At 45.4% G+C, this 20,340-nt stretch overlaps 1 protein-coding gene across 6 annotated transcripts in view; it reads left to right on the top strand.

Moving 5' to 3' along the window:
- Positions 1-20,340, top strand: part of GRAMD1B (GRAM domain containing 1B) — a 224,202-nt gene that overhangs the window by 147,625 nt on the left and 56,237 nt on the right. For all 6 annotated transcript variants that reach the window (XM_054049521.1, XM_054049518.1, XM_054049522.1 and 3 more), the window contains one exon: positions 15,276-15,486. In XM_054049521.1, coding sequence (XP_053905496.1) covers positions 15,276-15,486 — 211 coding nt within the window. The remainder of the gene's footprint in view (positions 1-15,275; positions 15,487-20,340) is intronic.

Here is a 20,340-nt window from a genome sequence, read left to right as displayed (position 1 = left end):
TTCCCCCCCCCCGTCCTCCCGCAGTGGAATTGCTGAAGCAGTGATTTCAGTTGCTGAAAATGACACGATCAGTCGGATCTTGCCAACCCTCCCTTTCCTTTCTCTCCCCCCACCCCCGTCCCCCTGCCCCAACTCTCAGAAAGGAGACTGCTGATTGTCTCAACATCTGGGAGGACTGAGAGAGGTAGAAGGGGACTCAAGACAGATAGATGGTTGAATTAGCAATGCGTCATGGAGCAGCAGCCAGAGCTGCTGCAGGGATATGTGTGTACCCATGTGCTCCCTGGCTACAACACACACACATACACACACTCCCTGTCTCCTCCTTGCATTCCATTCTCTCCTGTTTATATATTTGCAATGATGGGGGAAGGCAGTGTGTGTATGGTATTACTTTACAGGCCAGGGTCCACACAGGTGGTTTGTATCTGATGGGGGATGATAGGAAAGCAGGACTGAATGTACTGTCAGTGTTTAGCAATAGTGGGACACTTATGAATCCTCTGCCCTGAGAAAAATGATTTGCTTTTCCGTAATCAGCTGATTGATAATATAGCCCTTTCTGTCGCAGAAATTGCTCTGCTCTTTAAAAGAGACATACAGATACTTTGCATATACATTGTGAGAGCCAAATGCATCTCTGGGGTAAGTCCTTTTAACTGAGTAAATTACACTGGAGCTGTCGTCTTTGGTCCAGCGATATGAAATTAAGCAAAGGAAACTTTTATGCTGAATTTTAGGAATAATTTTCTGTCAGGCTGGGGACCTGTGGGCTGTGTCAAGGGAACCCCCGTCCCAGCTGCTTGACTCATTTAAAACTAAAGCTGGACAAAGCAAGAGAGAATATGCTGTATCCAGAACAATCCTGCACCAGTCCCCTATAGGGGGTGGGGGTGGGAGATGGACTGTGCATGATCTAATAGGTGTTTTCACCTCTGTCTGATTCTGTGTATCTGCACTGCTGGCTTCTGACACTGGGCAGCCCCTCAACCTCACTTATTTTTAACCTTTAGCTTTAGAGAGTTGTTGTGCCAGGCAGGGTGTGTGTGTGTGTGTGTGTATGTTTGGGGGGGGGGGGGAAACGGGACTGGAATATTGATATTTCCAGGACAGTAACTTGGAGCAGCATCAGGTGACGGGCAGAGGAAATCGATTTGATCCCCATTAACCAGCTCTGAAGATCACAGCACCTTCCATTAGCCTATGAAAGACGATCCATATGAGCAGCAGGTACTGAGTGGGAGGATGTCAGCCTCTTGCTTCATCTTCCTGTCCTGGGAAAGACAATCTCCCTGTCCACCCCCGCGTTGTCACTAGCATGATGTGGCACAAGGCTCCTCTACACATTCATCAGTCTGTTACCACTCCTTCCCCTCGCCAGAAGAATACGTGTCCAGGAAGTTGCTAGCATTGCTAGGTTCAACCCCCTCCCCCGATTACAGTTTTCTCCTTGTTGGGGGGACGTTGCGGGAGGAGGAGTGGGATGGGAAAGAAGGGCATCTGGTCCTTCACCTTATGTAGTCATACTGTTACCACTGGGAGGTGTACATATAGGTCCCCTTCCAAAGAACAGCATTGAATTGGATTTTTGTAGCGACTCCTCCACATACCTACCCATGAATATTGCTATAGGGACAGAATCGGCTGTCCCAAGCATTGAAAAAATCAAGTCAGCCCTTCCTGTCCCCCACACTCCCCTGCTTCCCACAATCCTGAGATGAAAAATAAATTTTGGATTTCTTTTTATTGTCTTTTGCTTTCAGAACCTTTAGGGTGCACTCTGGTTGCCAGGAGAGCTAGAAATATAGATTTTTTTCTTTTTAATGAAAGCTGCAATTCTCCTGTAAGCACAGGGCCCCCAGGTACTGGGGCTTTCAGAAAAGTACCAAATATTCCGAGACTCACGATAAAACCACAAGAGCTATCAGCTCTCTAGTGGGGAGATAGGGAGCCCAAGTTCATTCCAAATTCATATCCCAGTTAAAAGAACAGGAGTACTTGTGGCACCTTAGAGACTAACAAATTTATTAGAGCATAAACTTTCGTGGACTACAGCCCACTTCTTCGGATGCATTCTTTGGTATGCATCCGAAGAAGTGGGCTGTAGTCCACGAAAGCTTATGCTCTAATAAATTTGTTAGTCTCTAAGGTGCCACAAGTACTCCTGTTCTTTTTGCAGATACAGACTAACACGGCTGCTACTCTGAAACATATCCCAGTTAGTTTGACTTCATCCTTATTAAGTTATAGACATTGAGCTCAGTGCCCCTTCCTGTGTGGGGACTGTTCAGTGGAGATCTTAGAAACCAGTAACCAGTCTGCTAAGCACATCTCTGAAGTTTGACATTTAGACAAATTTCCCTCCACTGTTGGTGCATCACATCATGTGCGGGTGGGTGGTTTGCCTCACTCTACCACGGACATGGCTGTATTTCATTAGTGGGGATGGGATTTTCAGTAAATAATTTGTGAAGTGCTTTGTGTTCCTTCAGGGCGAACAGTACTCGATTAAAAATATGATTTTTGTGTTACCGGACTGTTGACAATATCATTAATGGAGGTTGGGAGTACAAGTCACCATCCTACTTTACATTGCTACCAGACTGTTGCTGGTGCTTTGAAAGCATCTCCCATCTCTTCCCTGCAATCTCCAGAAGTATTGCTAGGTGCTGTGGGCTGGGAAGCGGGGAACAAGTAGTGCTCTGTTTCAAACACAGCAAGATGGGAATTTCCTTGAGAGATCCGACCCTTTATCCACCAGGTCTGAGGTTTTGCCTCTAGCAGTGACCAATATCAGAGGATTCACAGAAAAGCAATGGCATTATTAAGAATACATTTGACTGACTATGCAATGCCGTGTGTGAGTGGAGGGCAGATTCCTTCCTGACACCTGCAGTGAACCTTGAAGCATGAAGATTTGATTAATCCTCTCTTGTGCCTAGGTCAATATGTTGTAGAATTTCATAGAGAATGAAAACCTTTCCAATAGAAATTTTAAACCAACTTCTAGAATTCTATGGCTGGGATATAATTCTCTGTTTAAGACTATAGGGTTGTTTAAAAATTCTGTCAAAAGGATCCCACACTCTAATAGGTTTATAGAGAGATGCTCATAGAATCCTGTGTAATTTCTGTCCAACCCTGTTGGTTTCACCCTGTTAAATTTACAAGATTTCCCCCAAAGGGTAGTCTGAATAACAGCAACATATTGCTACTAGTCACGGGTGACTGGGAAGCTCAGGCGGTAGGTTGAGGGTATATATAGAGATTTTCATTCTTAGATTTCCACTCTGAAGCCAATCCAGATTGGGAGTGACCAAAAGTTATCATCATCTGATGGCTGTTGGGTAGCCTGCATTAAATGAGTTAGTGAGTCTCAACCCTGTTTCCAGTGGACGTGAGTCCATATCACAGAAAAGCTGTCTTCAGCGAGAGCACTATTATCCACCTTGTTCACAGTTTCTGCAGCAAAGCTGCAGAGAGTAACTCTGATCTTACCACTGGAGGTGATACCTTCAAGTAAGGGTTGCGGCACACTGGTGATGGTGTAGTTTATTCTGCTGCTGCCAGTACGCTCTCTGCTTTGTGTGTAGATAGATGACTTCAATCTTGAGTGTTGCCAATCTGTTAACTTTCAGCTGTACTGAAATTCTTTGCCCATGTAGACATAAAACATTGATCCTTGCCCCTTTTAAGTGTTAGACGCAAGCCAGGGCTCAGTCACTGGTAAACTGGTTATATAATAAGTATTCTTTCATCCATAGAGCCCCCAAAGTACTTTCCAAAGATGTGCAAGTATTATCTTCCATTCTATAGACATAGATACCAAGGCACAGAGAGGTAGCTGAGGGTGACACACAGAATCAGTGCCAAAGTTGGGAATACAACTCAGGTTTCGTGACTCCCTGTCCAAGGCCCTTCCCATTGGGCCATGCTGTCTTATGTATATACTGTGTGGAGCACCAGATTCCTTGAAGCTTTTTTGGCTGCGTCGTCTTCACTAGCCTCTAATCACTGAGCATTATCCTCAATTTTAGTTCTTCCAGGTGGGTTCTGCTCACATATGGTGGAAATTGGGGGTCAGGGAATCTCCTGCGTAAACTTTGAGTAGCAGAAATAGGTGAATTTCAGAAAGTTCAGGGAATTGGCAAAGTACTCAGAAGTTTGGTGTCAGATCTGAATTATGCAAATCTCTTTGGTGTGTAAAGCTGGGCAGGAAATCTTGTGAGATCTCAAGAGATCTCTGTTCCCTCTTGGGTCAGAAACCCTGAGAGCAGCCTCACTCGGAAGAATCACAGAAGTGTAGGGCTGGAAGGGACCTCAAGTTTCTCTCGTCCATCTGCCTGAGCTAAGGCAGAAGTAAGTATACCTGACAAATGTTTGTCTAACCTGAATGTGACACCTCTCACTTGGGTAGAATCCAGGAGGGCAGAGATGGAATAAAAATAAAAAATCGCGAGGGGATGGAAGGGGAAGGAAGGAAATATTTTGGAATCTCTCACAAGTTTCAGTTTGAATTTAAGCACTGCTTTTCATTGCTTCATATGTCATTCCTGCTGGCTCGCTTATCTATAATGAGTAGATGACAGAAACCTAGATAGGTGGCATGTTCTACCCATGTCAAAGTAGAAAGTGGAGGAAACAGTTTATAACAAGGGTCCGCCTCTAACTTTTGAACATGGAACTAACTTTTTATTTTTTCATTGACCAGATGCTTCTCTCTTTACACATTCCTAATCCATAAAGAGATATTGCTTTGACATTAGCCTTTCTGAATGGCCCCTAGGTACTATGATTTCATGTTCTCTTTATTATTGTATTTTTATTTTTTGTAGCACCAGTTGTAGGCTTGATGCAGTGCTTAATTTCAGGTGTGTCAATAGGACTACACAAGCACTTGAAATTAAGCGCGTGCTTAAGGACTTTGTTGGATCGGGACCATAATGCTCAGTACTTTTCAGGATCTAGCCCAGTGTGCTCAGCACTGTATAATATTCCCAAATAAACACTGTTCCCCGCCGTGGAGAGCTTACGGTCTAGCAGACAGGACAAAATGGGGGAGCCAGAGATAGGGATAGTAGTGTCAGTGTGTGTGTTCGTTAAAATTTAAACTAAGTTTGATGCTTTCTTGTAGGATGTGCAGATGAAGTCGATATTAAAATATTCTCTTATTTGTGAGGATATGATACTGTTAGTTCTCCAAAGCTGAGCGGGTTGGGCTGGGTCAGGGCTTAGCTGTGAGGCCTCTTAGGAACACCAGGTGCTACAGGAAGTGGTGTTGGTTATTCAGCAGGTGGCGCTCTTCCCTTTCAGTAATGAGGAGTGACCCCAGTGTTACTCGAGAGCATTATGTGGCTGAAGTTGCCATTTTTTCAAATGAGACATCTTGGACATCAAAAAAAATTCCTTGGTACTGTTTGCAATGTAATGATCACCAGCCTGTGTCCTGGCTAAATTCTAGTTCACATTCTACATCTGGCAGATTCAAATGGATTTAATATTCTTCACTTCCTCTCTTAAATAATTTGGTATCATTATTTAAAAAATACTATCATGTTTTACAGTAATAGCTCAAAATGCTTCAATATCACAATCATACGCTGTATTGTTTTTGACCATTGCTGCAGAATACTGTTTTAAGGGTAGTGTTGATATGGGCTGCTAAACTGTTTCTTTTTAACCCAGAGGTGGCTGCATTTTGACACGTGGTGTGATTTCAGTGTATATTAGGATAGCCAAACTCATTTTGCCTATTTCCAAGACCACTTGAACATCCTGGGTTCAAAATTAGTCAGAAAACTCAATCAAAACCAGTGGTTCTGCTTGAGTTCTTGGAACCCCTGGAGGACAAGACGGGTGGTACTGAGGGTCTCTCTATTGCTCAAAGGGATGCAGGCATAGCTCCTAGAACATGGATTTCACTTGTAAACATTCACAAACACTGCTGTTCATTGTATTCTCCATTCGTCCATGGATACAAACCTTTCCAGACAATCTTCCAGTAGAAGGTGGTTTTTCGTCTCATCCCCATTGTAACAGCGCTGACTCACCGGCGCGGCACCTCCTGCTAGTCATTCTGGGAATTAGCTCTTTTCCAGCCTTGGAGCGCCCTCTGCCGGCTCACTTGCCTCAGGCCCCCGTGTCCCTCCCGGACGCCAGTGCCCCTTACCCTGGGGTTCTGCCCACTGCAGCACCCCAACACGCTGGGTCTCCCCTCCCAGGGGAACCCTCAATCCTCTATACCCACCTTGCCTCAGTGGCTACTGCCAGTCATCATCCAGCCCCCTCTCACTGGGACAAACTGCAGTCTGTAAAGGCCACTCATCATTGGCAAGGGGGTCGGACCAGCTGCCTCTGCCTATCCCCGGGCTGCACCTCCCAGCCCCAGTACCGGCGTAGGCCTTTATCAAGGCCTCAGCCTGGGGAGTTGCCAGGCTGGAGCTCCTCTTGCCCTTCCCCAGCACTGCTCTGTCTAATGAACCCTTTACTCCTTCAGGCAGCTAGGTCCATCTCTCTCCAAAGCTAGAGAGAGACTCTGACCCAGCTCCTCCCTTAGGCTTTCTTATACTCCTAGCCCGGCCCTGATTGGCTGCCTCAAGCCTGCTCCTGATTGGCTCTATGGGCAGCCCTTTCCCAGGGCTCTTTTTAACCCCTTCCACACCGGAGTGGGGTGACAGCCCCGCTACACCCATACATCTGTGAGATCAAATTCATTCTTAGTGTCATTTCATTTAATGGACTTCAGTGGAGTTACACAAGGGTTGAACTTCTCTATATGCTATGTAATGAGGATAGACTGTTTTCTTTCCCCACCACTTGGATGCAAGGCCTATGTTAAACCAGGGCACATGCAATCACGCCATTGACTTGAGTGCAGGTGGGAGCAGAAATTCTCCCTCTTTCTCTAGCCATCCCCTCGTTATTATTTTATTATTTGTTTTGCAGTAGTGCCTTGAAGTCCCGGCTATGGACCCCGGGACCCAATTGTGTTAGGCACTGTACAGACACAGAACATAAAGATGTTCCCTGACCCATGTATTCCATAAAGGGACTTGGTTTGTTCTCTGGCTGGATCGCTTTTGTTCTGTCACCTAGTGTGATCTACAGCAACTCCTCAAGACCACCTTGTAGAGGCATCTGAGGGTCTGAACAGCCTCTGGTCAGCGAAGTCTGTAAAGCATTATTTATTATTATATTTTTCAAAGTGGGTCAATCCATTTTGGCATTTGAAGCGTGGATTCCCGGTTCTATTGCAGGCCTTGGTCACTATGGAAACAACAAAAAGCGTTCGTCATGGCTTTTCCTTGGGTCAGATTCAAAACTCTGGGAGTGAACAGGAGCAGCGGAGAGTTTTTCAGGGGCTGAGGTGGCGGGGGGGGGGGGGAGGTGAGTGAGGACAGGGCTTCACACTTGTGTAATGTGTGTGTTCTTGTCCTCTTTGTGCTTGAATAGAAAGGCTGAATAAACAGACTCTTCACACACATTATGTGCACTCCAGCGGAGCTCGCCATGTCAGGAACGGGGATAGTCACTGTTGTCCAATGATCAGGTGATAACACTAGCAGCCAAAATCTCCTGAGTCCTAGTCCCCACTCTGCCATTGACTCAGTGTAGCCTTGGAGAAGTCCATCTCTCTCTCATTTTCCCTGTCTGTGCAGTGGTGATAATCCTAATAGGGATGCTGTGCAAACTGATTGGATTTATGTTTTGTAAAGTGCTTTGAAGATGGTAAATGTTCTGGACTAGTTTCTGCTCTCAAAAGCACCATTTGAAAACTAGGCAGACACTGTGTGTGTCTGTCTGTTCTTTGGTGCATATGTGTGTATCTATAAGTTGGAGTTCATGCAAAAACGTTCATTACAACCCTTAAAAGAGGCTGCCTCATTCTGGGTTTAATTACAAAACTGAAACTCTGGACAGTTGGGGCAAAAGATTCTCCAACTTTGTGGCAAATCTGAGCTGAATTTCACATATGCTTGGAGGTCTTGTTTTGAGCTAATCAGGGCTGTTTTATGCTTTTCGGTGGAAACCAGGCAAGGTTAAATGTTCTTTCATAGTTTTAAGCTAAAACCAAGCAAAACTTTGATTGGCTTTCTCTCTGTGTTTTGGGGTTTTGTTTGAAGCTGGAACTCAAAGTGAAACTTGTGATCGTTTGAACTCACCTAAACTGAAACTAATGAGAAAAGTTTGCACAAACCTTCCAAAGAAAGTCAATGAGTTTCATGCAGCGATAGTAGGGATGAGTGAACCAGCTCAGACAGATTTACTATCTTATCTTGGGGACATGCATTTCAAATTCCTGACCTGAGTTCTGGAGCAAACTGAACAAGAGACTTCCATCAGAGAATCCATTCCAGATTGTATGTTGCGCCCAGTGAATGCCAGACACAGGGCTTGGGAAGTTGATGCAGTGCTATGGAACACTTGTATGCCGTGCAGATGCTATCAATAGAGCTCAACATTTAAGGTACCACATTATCAAGTTTCAGTACTTTGATTTAAGGAGTTCCTAATAACCCCAGGACACAACATTTAGAACCATCCTGAACTTTCATCCAAACTTCAAGTGGACACACACATTTCTGATAAACTGTTGCATGTTTGTACAGTGCCTAGCACAGTGAAGTGGCCTGGTTCATGACGGGGGCTCTTGGGCACGCTGCGATGCTACTACTAATAGAAAACAGTGCACCGTGACACATCCTTTATTCAGCCTGGAGAGGTAGCATTAATGCCAAAAATACTGTGAAAAAGTCAATTCTAACTGAACCAGCTGGGATCTTGCAAAAGAGCCTGCTGCTTTCATGGGCTTTCTAGGTTAAAGAGGTCCAGACAAAATATCTCATAAACCAGATAAATAATTGAGCTCTTGCAGGTGAGGGAGGGAGTGGGTGTTACCCAGGTCTCCTTTTGCTCAATCCTTTGTTTTAATGACCCTATTTCTAGTATAGTCCTGATGGATTAAACCTTTGGAAGTTTCTCTATGTTGCAAGTGTACTTAGGGTTCTGAATACCTGAGCAGTGGCCAGATAGAACAGGACGCGGTAGAGAACAGAGCATTCAGAACCATGTGGCAACCCTGGACTGCAGTCATGCTCCAGAGAGGTTGCCTGAACATTCTCCATTATTAATTGTTTAGGACAGCAGTGCAATGTATCGCATACAATTCCAGCAGCCTTTGTGTGTTTTTTGACTGGAGGTTAGAGCAGGGAACTTGGGTGTCAGGATTCCTGTGTTTTCTTTCTGTCTGTCCCACTAGCTTGTTGTGTGATGTTGGGCATGTTAGTTAATCTCTCTCTTCCTCAATTTCTCCTTCTGTGAAATGAAGATGCTTCAGAAAAGCATTTTGGGATTTCACAGATCTGAGTGAATAATTCACAGTGAATAATTTACATAACTTCACTTCCTGCTCACAGAATATCTGTGAGCACATCTTAGTTTCCTCCAATTTATTTGTGATTTGCATGAATTTTTCACACTTTATACTCTCTGAATTGACTCATAAACTTTAATGTCAGAAGGGACCATCGTGATCATCTAGTTTGACTTCCTGCACATTGCAGGCCACAGAACCTTGCCCACCCACACCTGTATCGGTCCAGGTTCCTCGTAAATTACAACATAAAGAGTTGAGCAGGTGGTGCGCAAAGGCTATTCACCCAGGCCCTGCACAGAAGCTAGGCCTCATGGTCATCAGTAAGGTAGAAGGTTGACAGTCTCAGAAATCTGGAAGTAGTGTTGACACGTGTAATACTGACAGGGCCTTTGAGCTGCTAGTGAAATGGACATAACCTCTAGTGTTTGTCTCACAAAAGGCAGAGTGAATATCTGGTGTGGCATCTGAGGAGTCCAGCAGGAGAGCAGGTGTGATGGTGTTAGCACTGGTGAGAAACAATTCCTCCCACTCCAGGTTAGGCCTTGGCCTTTTGGTTTCTCGAGCAATGACTTAGAATTGGTGGTTTCCAAATATTAGGTCAGCATGTCTAATGGGAAACTGACTAGGGAAAAATGGAACTTCCTACTCTTAACTACATGGTGAGTGCTCAGAAACATAAATACAGGTAGATTACAGAACGGGGTTGTGGTACAGCTTTACTGTGTCAGTACAACACTGCAATGGGGAAGGAGGTGAAAGAACAAAGAAATGCCAAGATCATACGGTGAGTGGGTCTTTGCTCTAGTGACATAAATAACCAGATGCTTTGTGGGGGGCACTCCATTGTATAGACCTAGCTTGAGAAAGACCCCAACAATACTTTAGACTAGATCCATTTTAGAACCAGAGCCAAGATTTTAAAAAGTGACTAGTGATTTTGGTCACCCAACACCTTAAGGGGGCCTGATTTGGAGAAATTGCTAAGCGCCTGCCCTCTGAAAATTTAACCCCTTTGACGTGTCTCATGTTGAATACTCGCAGACTGAGGCCACCAACCTCTCTAGTCATTTCTGAGCATTTAAGTCCAGACTCTTCTTGGCTATAGTTATGTTTTTTCCCCTCCACCATTGTTCTTTTCCACTGGTGAAAGCATGGCCTTCTGTTAGCATTATTCAAAAAGCTTAGGAAGCAGATTGGGCTGGGGACGATTTACACATTGCACTGACATTGGGTTGGGGTCATGTGAATGGGGCAAAATTATAATCACCCTGATTCATAAGCAGGGGAGACTGGGGCAGGGAGAATCATGCATGACCACAGTGACAGTGAGCTACGGGGGCAGATGAGGCTTGCAGCCTTGTTACTTTTTTCCCCTGTGTGGTACATCCCACGCCAGCCACCTATAGGCGTGGTTTGAAGCAAGGAATCCTGGTTGCATGGGGCCATGCTACAGCCTAGCATACTGTCACCCCTCCAGGACTTCAGACAGTCTTCAGTGCAGTTCTTGTTAGCTGAATCAGTTAGATTTTGTGGATTGCCTTTGGGGAGATTGGGTTTCTCAACAATAAAACAAACAAAGAGGGAGAGTAAGAAAGAAAAGCAAACAGGGAAGTCAGCAGCTGGTCAAGTGTTTGTCACATATCTCCCTGATTCTTAAGCACAAACTTGAGTCTCTCCCAGATTGGATAGAACAAAGGATGAGTCCATTCCTTAATGGGTTCTTTCTTTTCCACACTCCTGTTTCTTTCTCTGTTTTTCTCTTGCTCCATTGATGTGTCTGTCTGTGTTTTTCTGTCCTCCTACATGGTCTCTGGCCAGTCGTATCCCATAAGGGGCTTTACAGAGGAGCTGACTGGCGCTGCAGACCGTTCAAGTGGGAAGGCTGAGGTTTTAGTCTGGCCTTATATATGTGAAAAGGAACTCTGTGAAACAGTTTCAAAGGGGAAAGCCCAGAGATTTACTGTTTGCTCAGTCTTGTGCTTCTGCTGGTGAACCACTAGAACAATAGGTACAGAGTGCTGCCATGGCAATACACAGTTCCTGATCTCCAGTGATGGTAGGATAACCTTTCCCTGTATTTCATATGCACACACGCTCTGCGATAGATGTATATAACTGGGAAGAGGAAGGATAGTCCAGTGGTTAGAGCACTAGCCTTTGAACTGAGAGACCAGGGTTCAAGTTGCTGCTACATAGACTTCCAGCGTGATCTCGGTCAAGTCACGTTCATCCTCACTGTGCCTCCACTCCTCATCTGTAAAATGGGGGTGGTAGCACTGCCTTACTGCCCAGGGGTGTTGAGGATAAACACATTAAAGATTGTGAGGTGCTCAGAGTCTGTGGTCATGGGGGCCATGTAAGTACCATAGACAGATGTGTGGGGTGACAAGGTGCCAAGCTTCTCTGTTGTTGTCCATGGAAGACTTTCCAAGTGTGAGCTTGTGAACTCTGAGTGAGTCATAATTACTTTAAAGTGTGGTTCTGTTCTGGAAAGTGATGTTTTTAAGAAGAAGGGCATGAGGAGGTTCCATGTTTGTTTTCTTGTGGCAGCATCCGTCTCATAGGCATAGCATGTTCATAGGCAATGTGGTTTAGGGGCCAGAGCGCTGCACTGGAAATGGAGAGACTTGGGTTCTTTTCCCTGTTGGGTGACATTGGGCAAATCACTTCACTTCTGGGCCTCAGTTTCCCCATCTGTAAAATGATGCTGTCCTCCTTTGTAAAGCACTTTGGGATCTTCTGATGAAAAGCACTGTATTAACAGTTAAGTTTTATTATTGTTTATTATTGTTTCAGTTTAAAGGAGGTTTATTTTTTCCAGTTTCCAGCTCTGCAAAGTGCAAACACAAACTTGGAATATAAAGTCAGTCATCTTTCCCCACTCTCCTGCATCATATCTATTTGCTAGTGATAGCGATTTGGCAATTGAAACTTAATAATGTTGTTGATGATGGTAGGTACCCAAGTTCACGGTCCATTTTGGTCAATTTCATGGCCATTTTAAAAATCGTAAATTTCATGATTTCAGCTATTTAAATCTGAAATGTCACGGGGTTGTAATTGTAGGGGTCCTGACCCAAAAAGGAGGGGACGGGGAGGGAGGTCACAAGGTTATTGTAGGGGGGTTACAGTACTGCTACCCTTGCCTCTGCTCTGCTGCTGGTGGCAACGCTGCCTTCAGAGCTGAACAGCTGTAGTGCGGCGGCTGCTGCCCGGGAGCCCAGCTGTGAAGGCAGAGCCGCCGCCAGCAGCAGCGTTGAAGTAAGGATGCCATGGTATGGTATTGCCACCCTTACTTCTGCGCTGCTGCCCGCAGAGCTGGGCCCTCAGCCAGCAGCCACCACTCTCTGGCTGCCCAGCTCTGAAGGCAGCAGCGCAGAAGTAAGGATGGCATGGAATGATATTGCCACCCTTACTTCTGCACTGCTGCTGGCAGGGCACTACCTTCAGAGCAGGGCGCCCGACCAACAGCCACTGCTCTTCGGCTGCCCAGCTCTGAAGGCAGCACAGAAGTAAAGGTGGCAAGACTGCGATTCCCCTAAAATAACCTTGTGACCCCGCCCCCGCAACTCCCTTTCGGGTCAGGGCCCCCAGTTTGAGAAATGCTGGTCTCCCCCGTGAAATCTGTATAGTATAGGTTAAACGCACACAAAAGACCAGATTTCACGGAAGGAGACAAGATTTCATGGTCCGTGATGCGTTTTTCATGGCTGTGAATTTGGTAGGGCCCTATGCATGAGCCAGAATAGCATCCAGTTTACACTTCCATTCTTGTATTGGCTGTGGAGGACTAACGGGGTATGAAGTAGTAAAAGCTTAATTTTGTCGCTAGACTGCACAGATCTAACTCTTCATACACAAAGGAAGCACGTTTGCTGAGTAAGAAAGCGCTGTTTATACAGAGGTACTTTTCTCACCATGAACGTACAGTAAGCAGATATTCTAGGTATCTTCAGGTATCTGGGACTAATTGTTAACTATTTGATTGTGTAATAAAAGCAACATTATATTTCAAGAGATGCTCTTTCAGCTACCATGCTCCCCCACAGCATTCTCCTAATACCCCATCGCTTTGGGAAAATTTTAAGAACTTTGGCTCAAATCTCCTTTAGGTTTGGGCCCCTTTATGAGAATCAGTCTCTTTTCAGTGTGGCTGACTCGTGCAATTAGTCTGCAGCTCTCACAATACTTAGCATTTTTCCTAAAGCCCCAGCTTCTGGAATTAGAAGATTGCAGGGAGTCTCAGCTTTTTTTTTAAATTGAGTTTCTAGCCTTAGTGGTTGCAGAGAGAATCTGCAATAAATGATCTGAGTATATCCAAAAAGGCTTGAAAACCAGAAGATAAAATAAAAAGAACCCAATATTTATCATCTCATTATTTTTAAGATAATCCATGATTTTTGAACACCTGGGGTTGGCAATACTGTTTTACTCCCATCTCTATAATTGTGAGTCATAATAAGGGGAATAATCTCTGTATAATGTAGCTGTCCGAATTATTCATCGGAAATACATTAGCCAACAAATTTAGCCCTTTATTTCTGTCCACAAACCAACCCTGATTTCTGCAGTTGTATTTATAGGTAATTTCACCATATAATTTATGTGCACAAATTCAGCCTATGGGTTGTTAATGAACTGTTCACTGTTCTTTACTCATGGTATACAATTGGTCATGTAAGTCATATAGCACTGGTTCTGCTTCCCGATTGGATGACTTGAGATTTTTAAACAGGAGAATAATTACCAGTAAAGACTGAATAATGAACAGCAAATGTCCTTTTTTGTTAAACAAATACCCATTTGCCTGTGAATACTGATATTCATAGAAAGAAAAGACATCCCCCAGATGTCTGTACGAACAAAATCACACTATGCTGGATAATTTTTATTGGGAAAAAATTCCAAATGTTTGTGAAATGGGAATAATAAGAGGCACAAGGGATCAAACTCAGAATTCAGATTGATATTTGTGTATGGTGGTTTTGCAGTGTTCGACCAGATCTGTTGTGTAAGAATGGCCAGAATATGCCCAAAGTTAGGTCTGGTCTCCACTTAAAGCTTTTGCTGGGTTAGCTTATTTCAGTGAAGGGGTGTGATTTATTTATCTATTTATTTTTACTGATGTAGCTGTGCTGGCAAAAGTCCTAGTGTGGATGCAGTTATGCCAGCAAAAAAGGCCTGTTGCTAGTTTGCTTGGGGAACTGGTATAAGCGGTGCCTATCCTAGGAAGGTTTGTTAGGATGGTTAAACCAGCAAGCCCTTTCTAGTGTAGGCAAGACTTTAGGGACCTGATGCCATATTTAGGCCCCTAAATAGATGGCCTGATTTGAAGAGAAGTTGTGTAACTGCTGCTTCTAGTAACCTCACTGGGAACTGTGAGTGCTCAGCACCTTTTGAAAATCAGACCGTTTGCTTAGGAGCCTGAGCGCTTGTCTGTAAGGAAAGTTTTGTATTATACCAGTATAGTTGTACAGCTATAGTTATACTGGTATGAACCTTCAGGGTAGATACTTCTATTCTGGAATAAGGGGGGGCGTTTTCAGTTTAGCTTAAACCCCTTCCCGAATGACACAAGCTAAACCAAACAAAAAAGGCTATCTTATACTGGAATAAGTGGGTCCACACAGGACGTTATAGCTATAACTGTACTGGTTTATAGTCACACTTTAGCTTATAATGGTATGTTTTCTATGTAGACAAGTCCTAAAGTTGGCATTAGGTGTCTAGATTCAGGAAGCCAAGTGTGGAAAGTTTGGCCAGAGCACTTACAAAGAAGCCGCATGGCACTACCTCCCCATGTCCTAACATAACCTATACGTGCTGTGGGTAATATAACTGTTCTTTGCTTCAGCTCCTCTTGGCATATGGCTATTGACTGTGCTCTTTCTCCACCCAGCACTGCCAGTAACTCGAACCGCAGCACGCCTGCCTGCTCCCCCATCCTGCGCAAACGTTCCCGGTCTCCAACCCCACAGGACTCCCAAGGAGACGCCATGGTGGAGAAAGGCTCAGACCACTCTTCAGACAAATCCCCTTCCACTCCGGAGCAGTGTGTGCAGCGCAGCTATTCTGCTCAGTCAGGCCGCAGTGGGGCCAAGAACTCCAAGGTGAGGCGTGCGACCCGAGGATCACCTCTCCCCCCCATATACCCTCGAGTGTTGTACTTACTCTTTGTTCTGTGCCTTTCTTCTCTGCATCTCTCTCCTCCCCTCATCGTTACCTAAGAACCTTTGCTGAGGTCCCCATTGGCTACTGGGGCACTTGACTGGTTAGGACAGAGCTGAGCAGGTGCTAAATACGCCCTTGTCTCCCCTCCACTAAGCTCAGACCACAATGCACCAATTGCTCTAGCAAGCGTGCCCATACTGCTGCTCCGTAATGGCTTCTATGGGCTGAAGCTTTGGGACCCATGTCCCCTTTCCCTGGGAGCCTGCACTGTTTCCAGTGGGACCTTGAAAGCCAGCTGTAGCGAACCTCCCTTTTCAGCCGTTCATCACAAGGTTCTGTGGCACAAACTGAGGAGGGCTCCAGAAGGGGCTCTGAAAATCTTCTGGTTCGCTGAGGGTGAAGTGCATGCTGCACAGAGAGCTGGCACAGGTCCTAGGCACCGCATCAGTCCCATTTAAGATCTAATTTGAGACCATAAATGGGATTCGGGGCACTCGTCCACCTAGAACCCCAGGCTTCCTTGGCTGCAGGATTACTCCCAACCAATGTATCCCATCCGAACTGGGAGCGGGGTGGATTTTGCTCATCGTTACCAGGGCTCCCCAGTGACTGATTTGAATCTTCTTGATGGCTGCATTGCACTGCACGGCACCTTTTCCTCAGGTAAAGGACATGGCAGGAAGGAAGGAAAGAAGAGGCTGACATAGATGGCCTCTCCGTAGCTACCCCCCGCCCACGGTGTGTCTTGACACCATCAAGCCGAAGGAGCTGTGTAAAAAGCCCTTTGCTTCTCCTCATAGTGCAGGTACCCTCAGTCCAGAAGGTGGCTGGGTTTATCATTTTCATGACCTTACTGGAGCCAACTGCAGCGTGAGCCTCACTGTATGGACAGAATGAAAGGGAAAATTGCTCGGCGAGGGCGTGCAAGGAGATTTGGGATGGGCCTGTCCGCCCTGCTGATTTTGTTAGCGGTGGTCAGTGGTGCCTTATGACATACAGGTTCCCAGGCATGTGTGAACAGAACAGGAGCTTTGATGCCAGCCCTAGGGTTTGTCAAAAGAAAGCTCACTGCTCAGAAGTGTTTGTGGCTTTTCAAAATTCATGAGGTGAAACATTTTGCCTTGAATATCATCAGAACATCACCAGCGGCTGTACTGTTCCGGCTTGTGTGAAATGAGCTGGTGGATTCTCAGCCCTGTTCATCATTGGATAATTGTATCACACAGAACACGCCCCTCTCCCCGCAAACCATTATCCTTGCCACTTTCATTGTCAGTCTCAGCAGAGAAGCCCCAAATTCACTGGTCCGTGGAGACTGAACTCCTTTTTCGCCCAAGAGGAGGTCGCATCCGGTGAAGTGTGTAACATTTGTAAGGGGCAGTGAAGGGGAAGCTTGCATCACCACTGCCTGTGCCATGCTTGTTCTGTATGTAGAGGACTTTGGTCTCCTGCTCTGCCAGCCCACTGGCTACGACAGCATTATATTTATTTATGGCCCATTTGAACCAGGAAAAGGAAGGAGATAATGTTTCCTGTTGTATTTCTGGGTTTTCCTCCCATTGTTTTGTGAATTGTGTTTTTTTTTTTAAATTTCTCTCTCTTCCCTCCTGCATGCTCTCTTCCCGATTTAGTCACACAAGCGCCTCTCTAAAGTAAGCTTTCTTTCTTCTTCCCCATTCTCCACCATAGAATTGTCTTAACACTCAGAAATCCTCCCCATGGTACTGGGAAATGGCCCCCAGAATGGGACATTCTCCCAGTGCATTTGTGGGAACATTAGCAGCCACTCACCCCAACACCTGTAGCTGTGAGGCTGGGTTCGCTTGAAGTCACTGGGCTTTCATTAATATTCATTCACATGGCATGAGAACTGGCCCATTCATTACACTCCTTTATTTTACTTCTGTTTGATCCTGTAGTTTATTTATTTTGCTATTTGCTTTTCTTTAACCTTACATTGACTCGTTTTCAGTTTGCAGAGTGAGACGTCCAGGCTGTGATGGGTAATATAGCCCCGTAGCACCATCTTTCTCCTCTTCCCACTTCATAACTTTTTAGAAGTTTGAGACTGGCCCGTTGGTCTCTGTTATTTCTCCACTACTTTTATGGCTGGTCACTTGCCCTTTCTGAGGTGGGAGATTCATGACAATTGATCACAGTCAGGCTGGACTCCGAGAGTTTTTCTGTGTGACATGAATATTAAAGATCAGTGACCTCAAAAGAATACTGCTGTACCCCTTAGAATAGACCTGCTTCCTAAGGAACCCTGAGAATTCATGGGCTCACTCTGAAAGGTATGAATGGAAAAAATCTCTCATCAGGGTAAGAAACCAACTCCCAGAGGGGAGGGGTATTTGGGTTTGAATTTTTGCATATCTGAGCAACAACTAAATTGCCTTCTGGAGATCATAAAAAAATAAAATGGGTGATGGGGCGATTAGGGGATAAAGCACTAAAGTGAAACAGTTTGAATGTCTTAATTCTGGTCTTTCCCAGGGGAGACCTTGGCTTCAAATGCTGGGTTAGTTCCCAGTGAACATGGAAACTGATGGTCCTGTCTTAGTCCCCCATTTGTTCACATCACAAAATTTGGCTCAGCCCTGCATTATTGTTGGTCTAGGCTCAGGAGATGTTGCCTGTGAGACACGATGCTGCAAATCAGGATTGAGATGGATTGAAAAGAATCCTGTGGGGAACCCCAGACAGAACAGCAGAGAGCTCTGCTGGGGCTGCAAATGGAGGAGCATTAGCAGAGCTATTTGGGTGGGATAGGTGGTGCTGGGAGGGATATGTCTGAAAGGGGTGCATTGGCCACCAATGGAATGGCAGGTCAGGATGGAGGTGCATTGGGAGAGCACTGTGTAAGTTCTCCACTGGAATGGCAGATGGAACTCCTGATAGACAGGTCAGGTTGGAGATGCATTGGCATAGATGTGTGTGCAAACCATACACCAAGGTGCTAGCTTGATCCACTTCCCGTCTTACTCCTGCTTTCATGAGAACAAAATATTCTAAATGATATTAAAGAAAACAACAGTGTGATAAACCTGAGATGAGTTCTGAAATGGGGATGAGGGAGTTCTGAGCACAGTCCCCAATAGGCAGACAGGCAGTTTATGTCCATCTCTGCATTCACAAGCTATCTGTCCTGAGGAGGCACCTTTGGTGGAGCTGATTCCGAAGATTGAAACCCCTTCTGACCTCAGGAGTGTTTGGTCGTGGATCAGGATTAATTCCCACGGGTGGCATAGTGTGGGGAGAGGAAGCCCAGGGCTAATGAACATAGTGGACTAAATTCCTCTCTCAGCTCAGATGATGATGTGTCTGTCCAGGGCAGGGATCATGGAAGGTAGCAGTGTATGGGAACACACACAGACATGCAGGATGAAGAAATTCATATTTCATCTTTCAACCTCATTGTTTTATTTCAGCTTTTCGTTTTGCACGCAGAAAACATGCCACTTTCCTATGCAAACCAGCTCAGATTGGTGAGGGTGGGGAAACGGCTTGAGCCCATGAATTTGACACTGTGTTTATACAGTTGCTAATTGTTGTACGGTACTGGAGTAATTTTTGTTTCATGTTAGTTGTCATGACACAGTTTCGCCATCAGAGGGAGCCTCTTCACTTGTCATTTTGAATCATTTGAATAAGCCTGCTTTTCAGGAAGGTTCTTTTCTACCCCATCCACGGCTAACAGGTGAAACTCAGACAATCCACCAGTGCAGCAAGCAGACACTTTGCTCCACCTCGGCCTTAGATTGCCAGCCAGCTGGTATACTCACTACACATGGGATAGAAGCTATTGCTTCGCTGTTAAAATATAAACAGGGTTTTTTTATTATTATTTTTTTTCCTCTTGCCTATGAAAAGGGGTGACCCCCCTCAGAGTTAGTTAATCCCACTCACCCCCTAGTGCTGAGTCTGAATGGTGAGGATAAAATAGATCTATATTGTCAATATAGTTTGTACAGTGCCTTGCACCATGGGGTTATTAGGTTTTATAGGAAGGATGAGCTTTCGATGTGTCTCGAAGGTCATTAGGGACCGGGGTGGCGTGTTGGAGCCCATTCCATAGCTTTCCATGTACGACATAGCCTTTTGAGCCCTCCGGAGAATCACTGGATAAAACAAACAGGTGTTTGAGATATAGGGTATGTCTGCACTGGGAGCTGGGGGTGTGATCCCCCGCTTGTGGAGACGCTCACGCTAGCTCGCATCGAGCTACTGCATTCAAAACAGAGTATAGCCGTGGGACAGCACAAGCTGCGGGGTGGGCTAGCTGGCCTGAGGATGTGCCTAGGGTTTTTGGCGGGCACGTAGTTGGGGCCGCTATGCCCCCCTCCTCCCCACACACCATACTGCTCATGTTGTTGCAGCTACATTCTGTGTTTAGTGTCTCTCTCCAATGAGTATGTCTCCTGAGCTGGGAATCTCACATTGGAGACAGTCTCTGAAGCTTCAGCCTGGTAATGGAAATTCAATAGTTAACTGGGTAGCATTAAAAGGGAAAGGTACCTAGTGGTTAGACCGGGAGGTAACTAGTGGTTAGACCTTTCTGTGCCTCAGTTTCCGCAGCTGTAAAATGTGGATCATGTTGCTTTCATGCCTCGTGGAAGGTGGTGTGGAGCTACATTATGTACAGTATGTGAAGTGCTTTGGATTCCTCTGGCAGCAGCACTATAGATGAGCAAAGTATGATCCTGCTCCCATTAAAATCAATGGCAAGACCTCCATTGACTCTATGGGGAGTAGGACCACCCCTGTTGTACCAGCCAACAATCTGAAATTCA

The sequence above is a fragment of the Malaclemys terrapin genome, chromosome 15 (genome assembly GCF_027887155.1).
Source record: "Malaclemys terrapin pileata isolate rMalTer1 chromosome 15, rMalTer1.hap1, whole genome shotgun sequence".
Classification (NCBI taxonomy): Eukaryota; Metazoa; Chordata; order Testudines; family Emydidae; genus Malaclemys; species Malaclemys terrapin.
The sequence above is the reverse complement of the archived record's forward strand: the minus strand, read 5'-3'. Positions and strand labels throughout refer to the sequence as shown.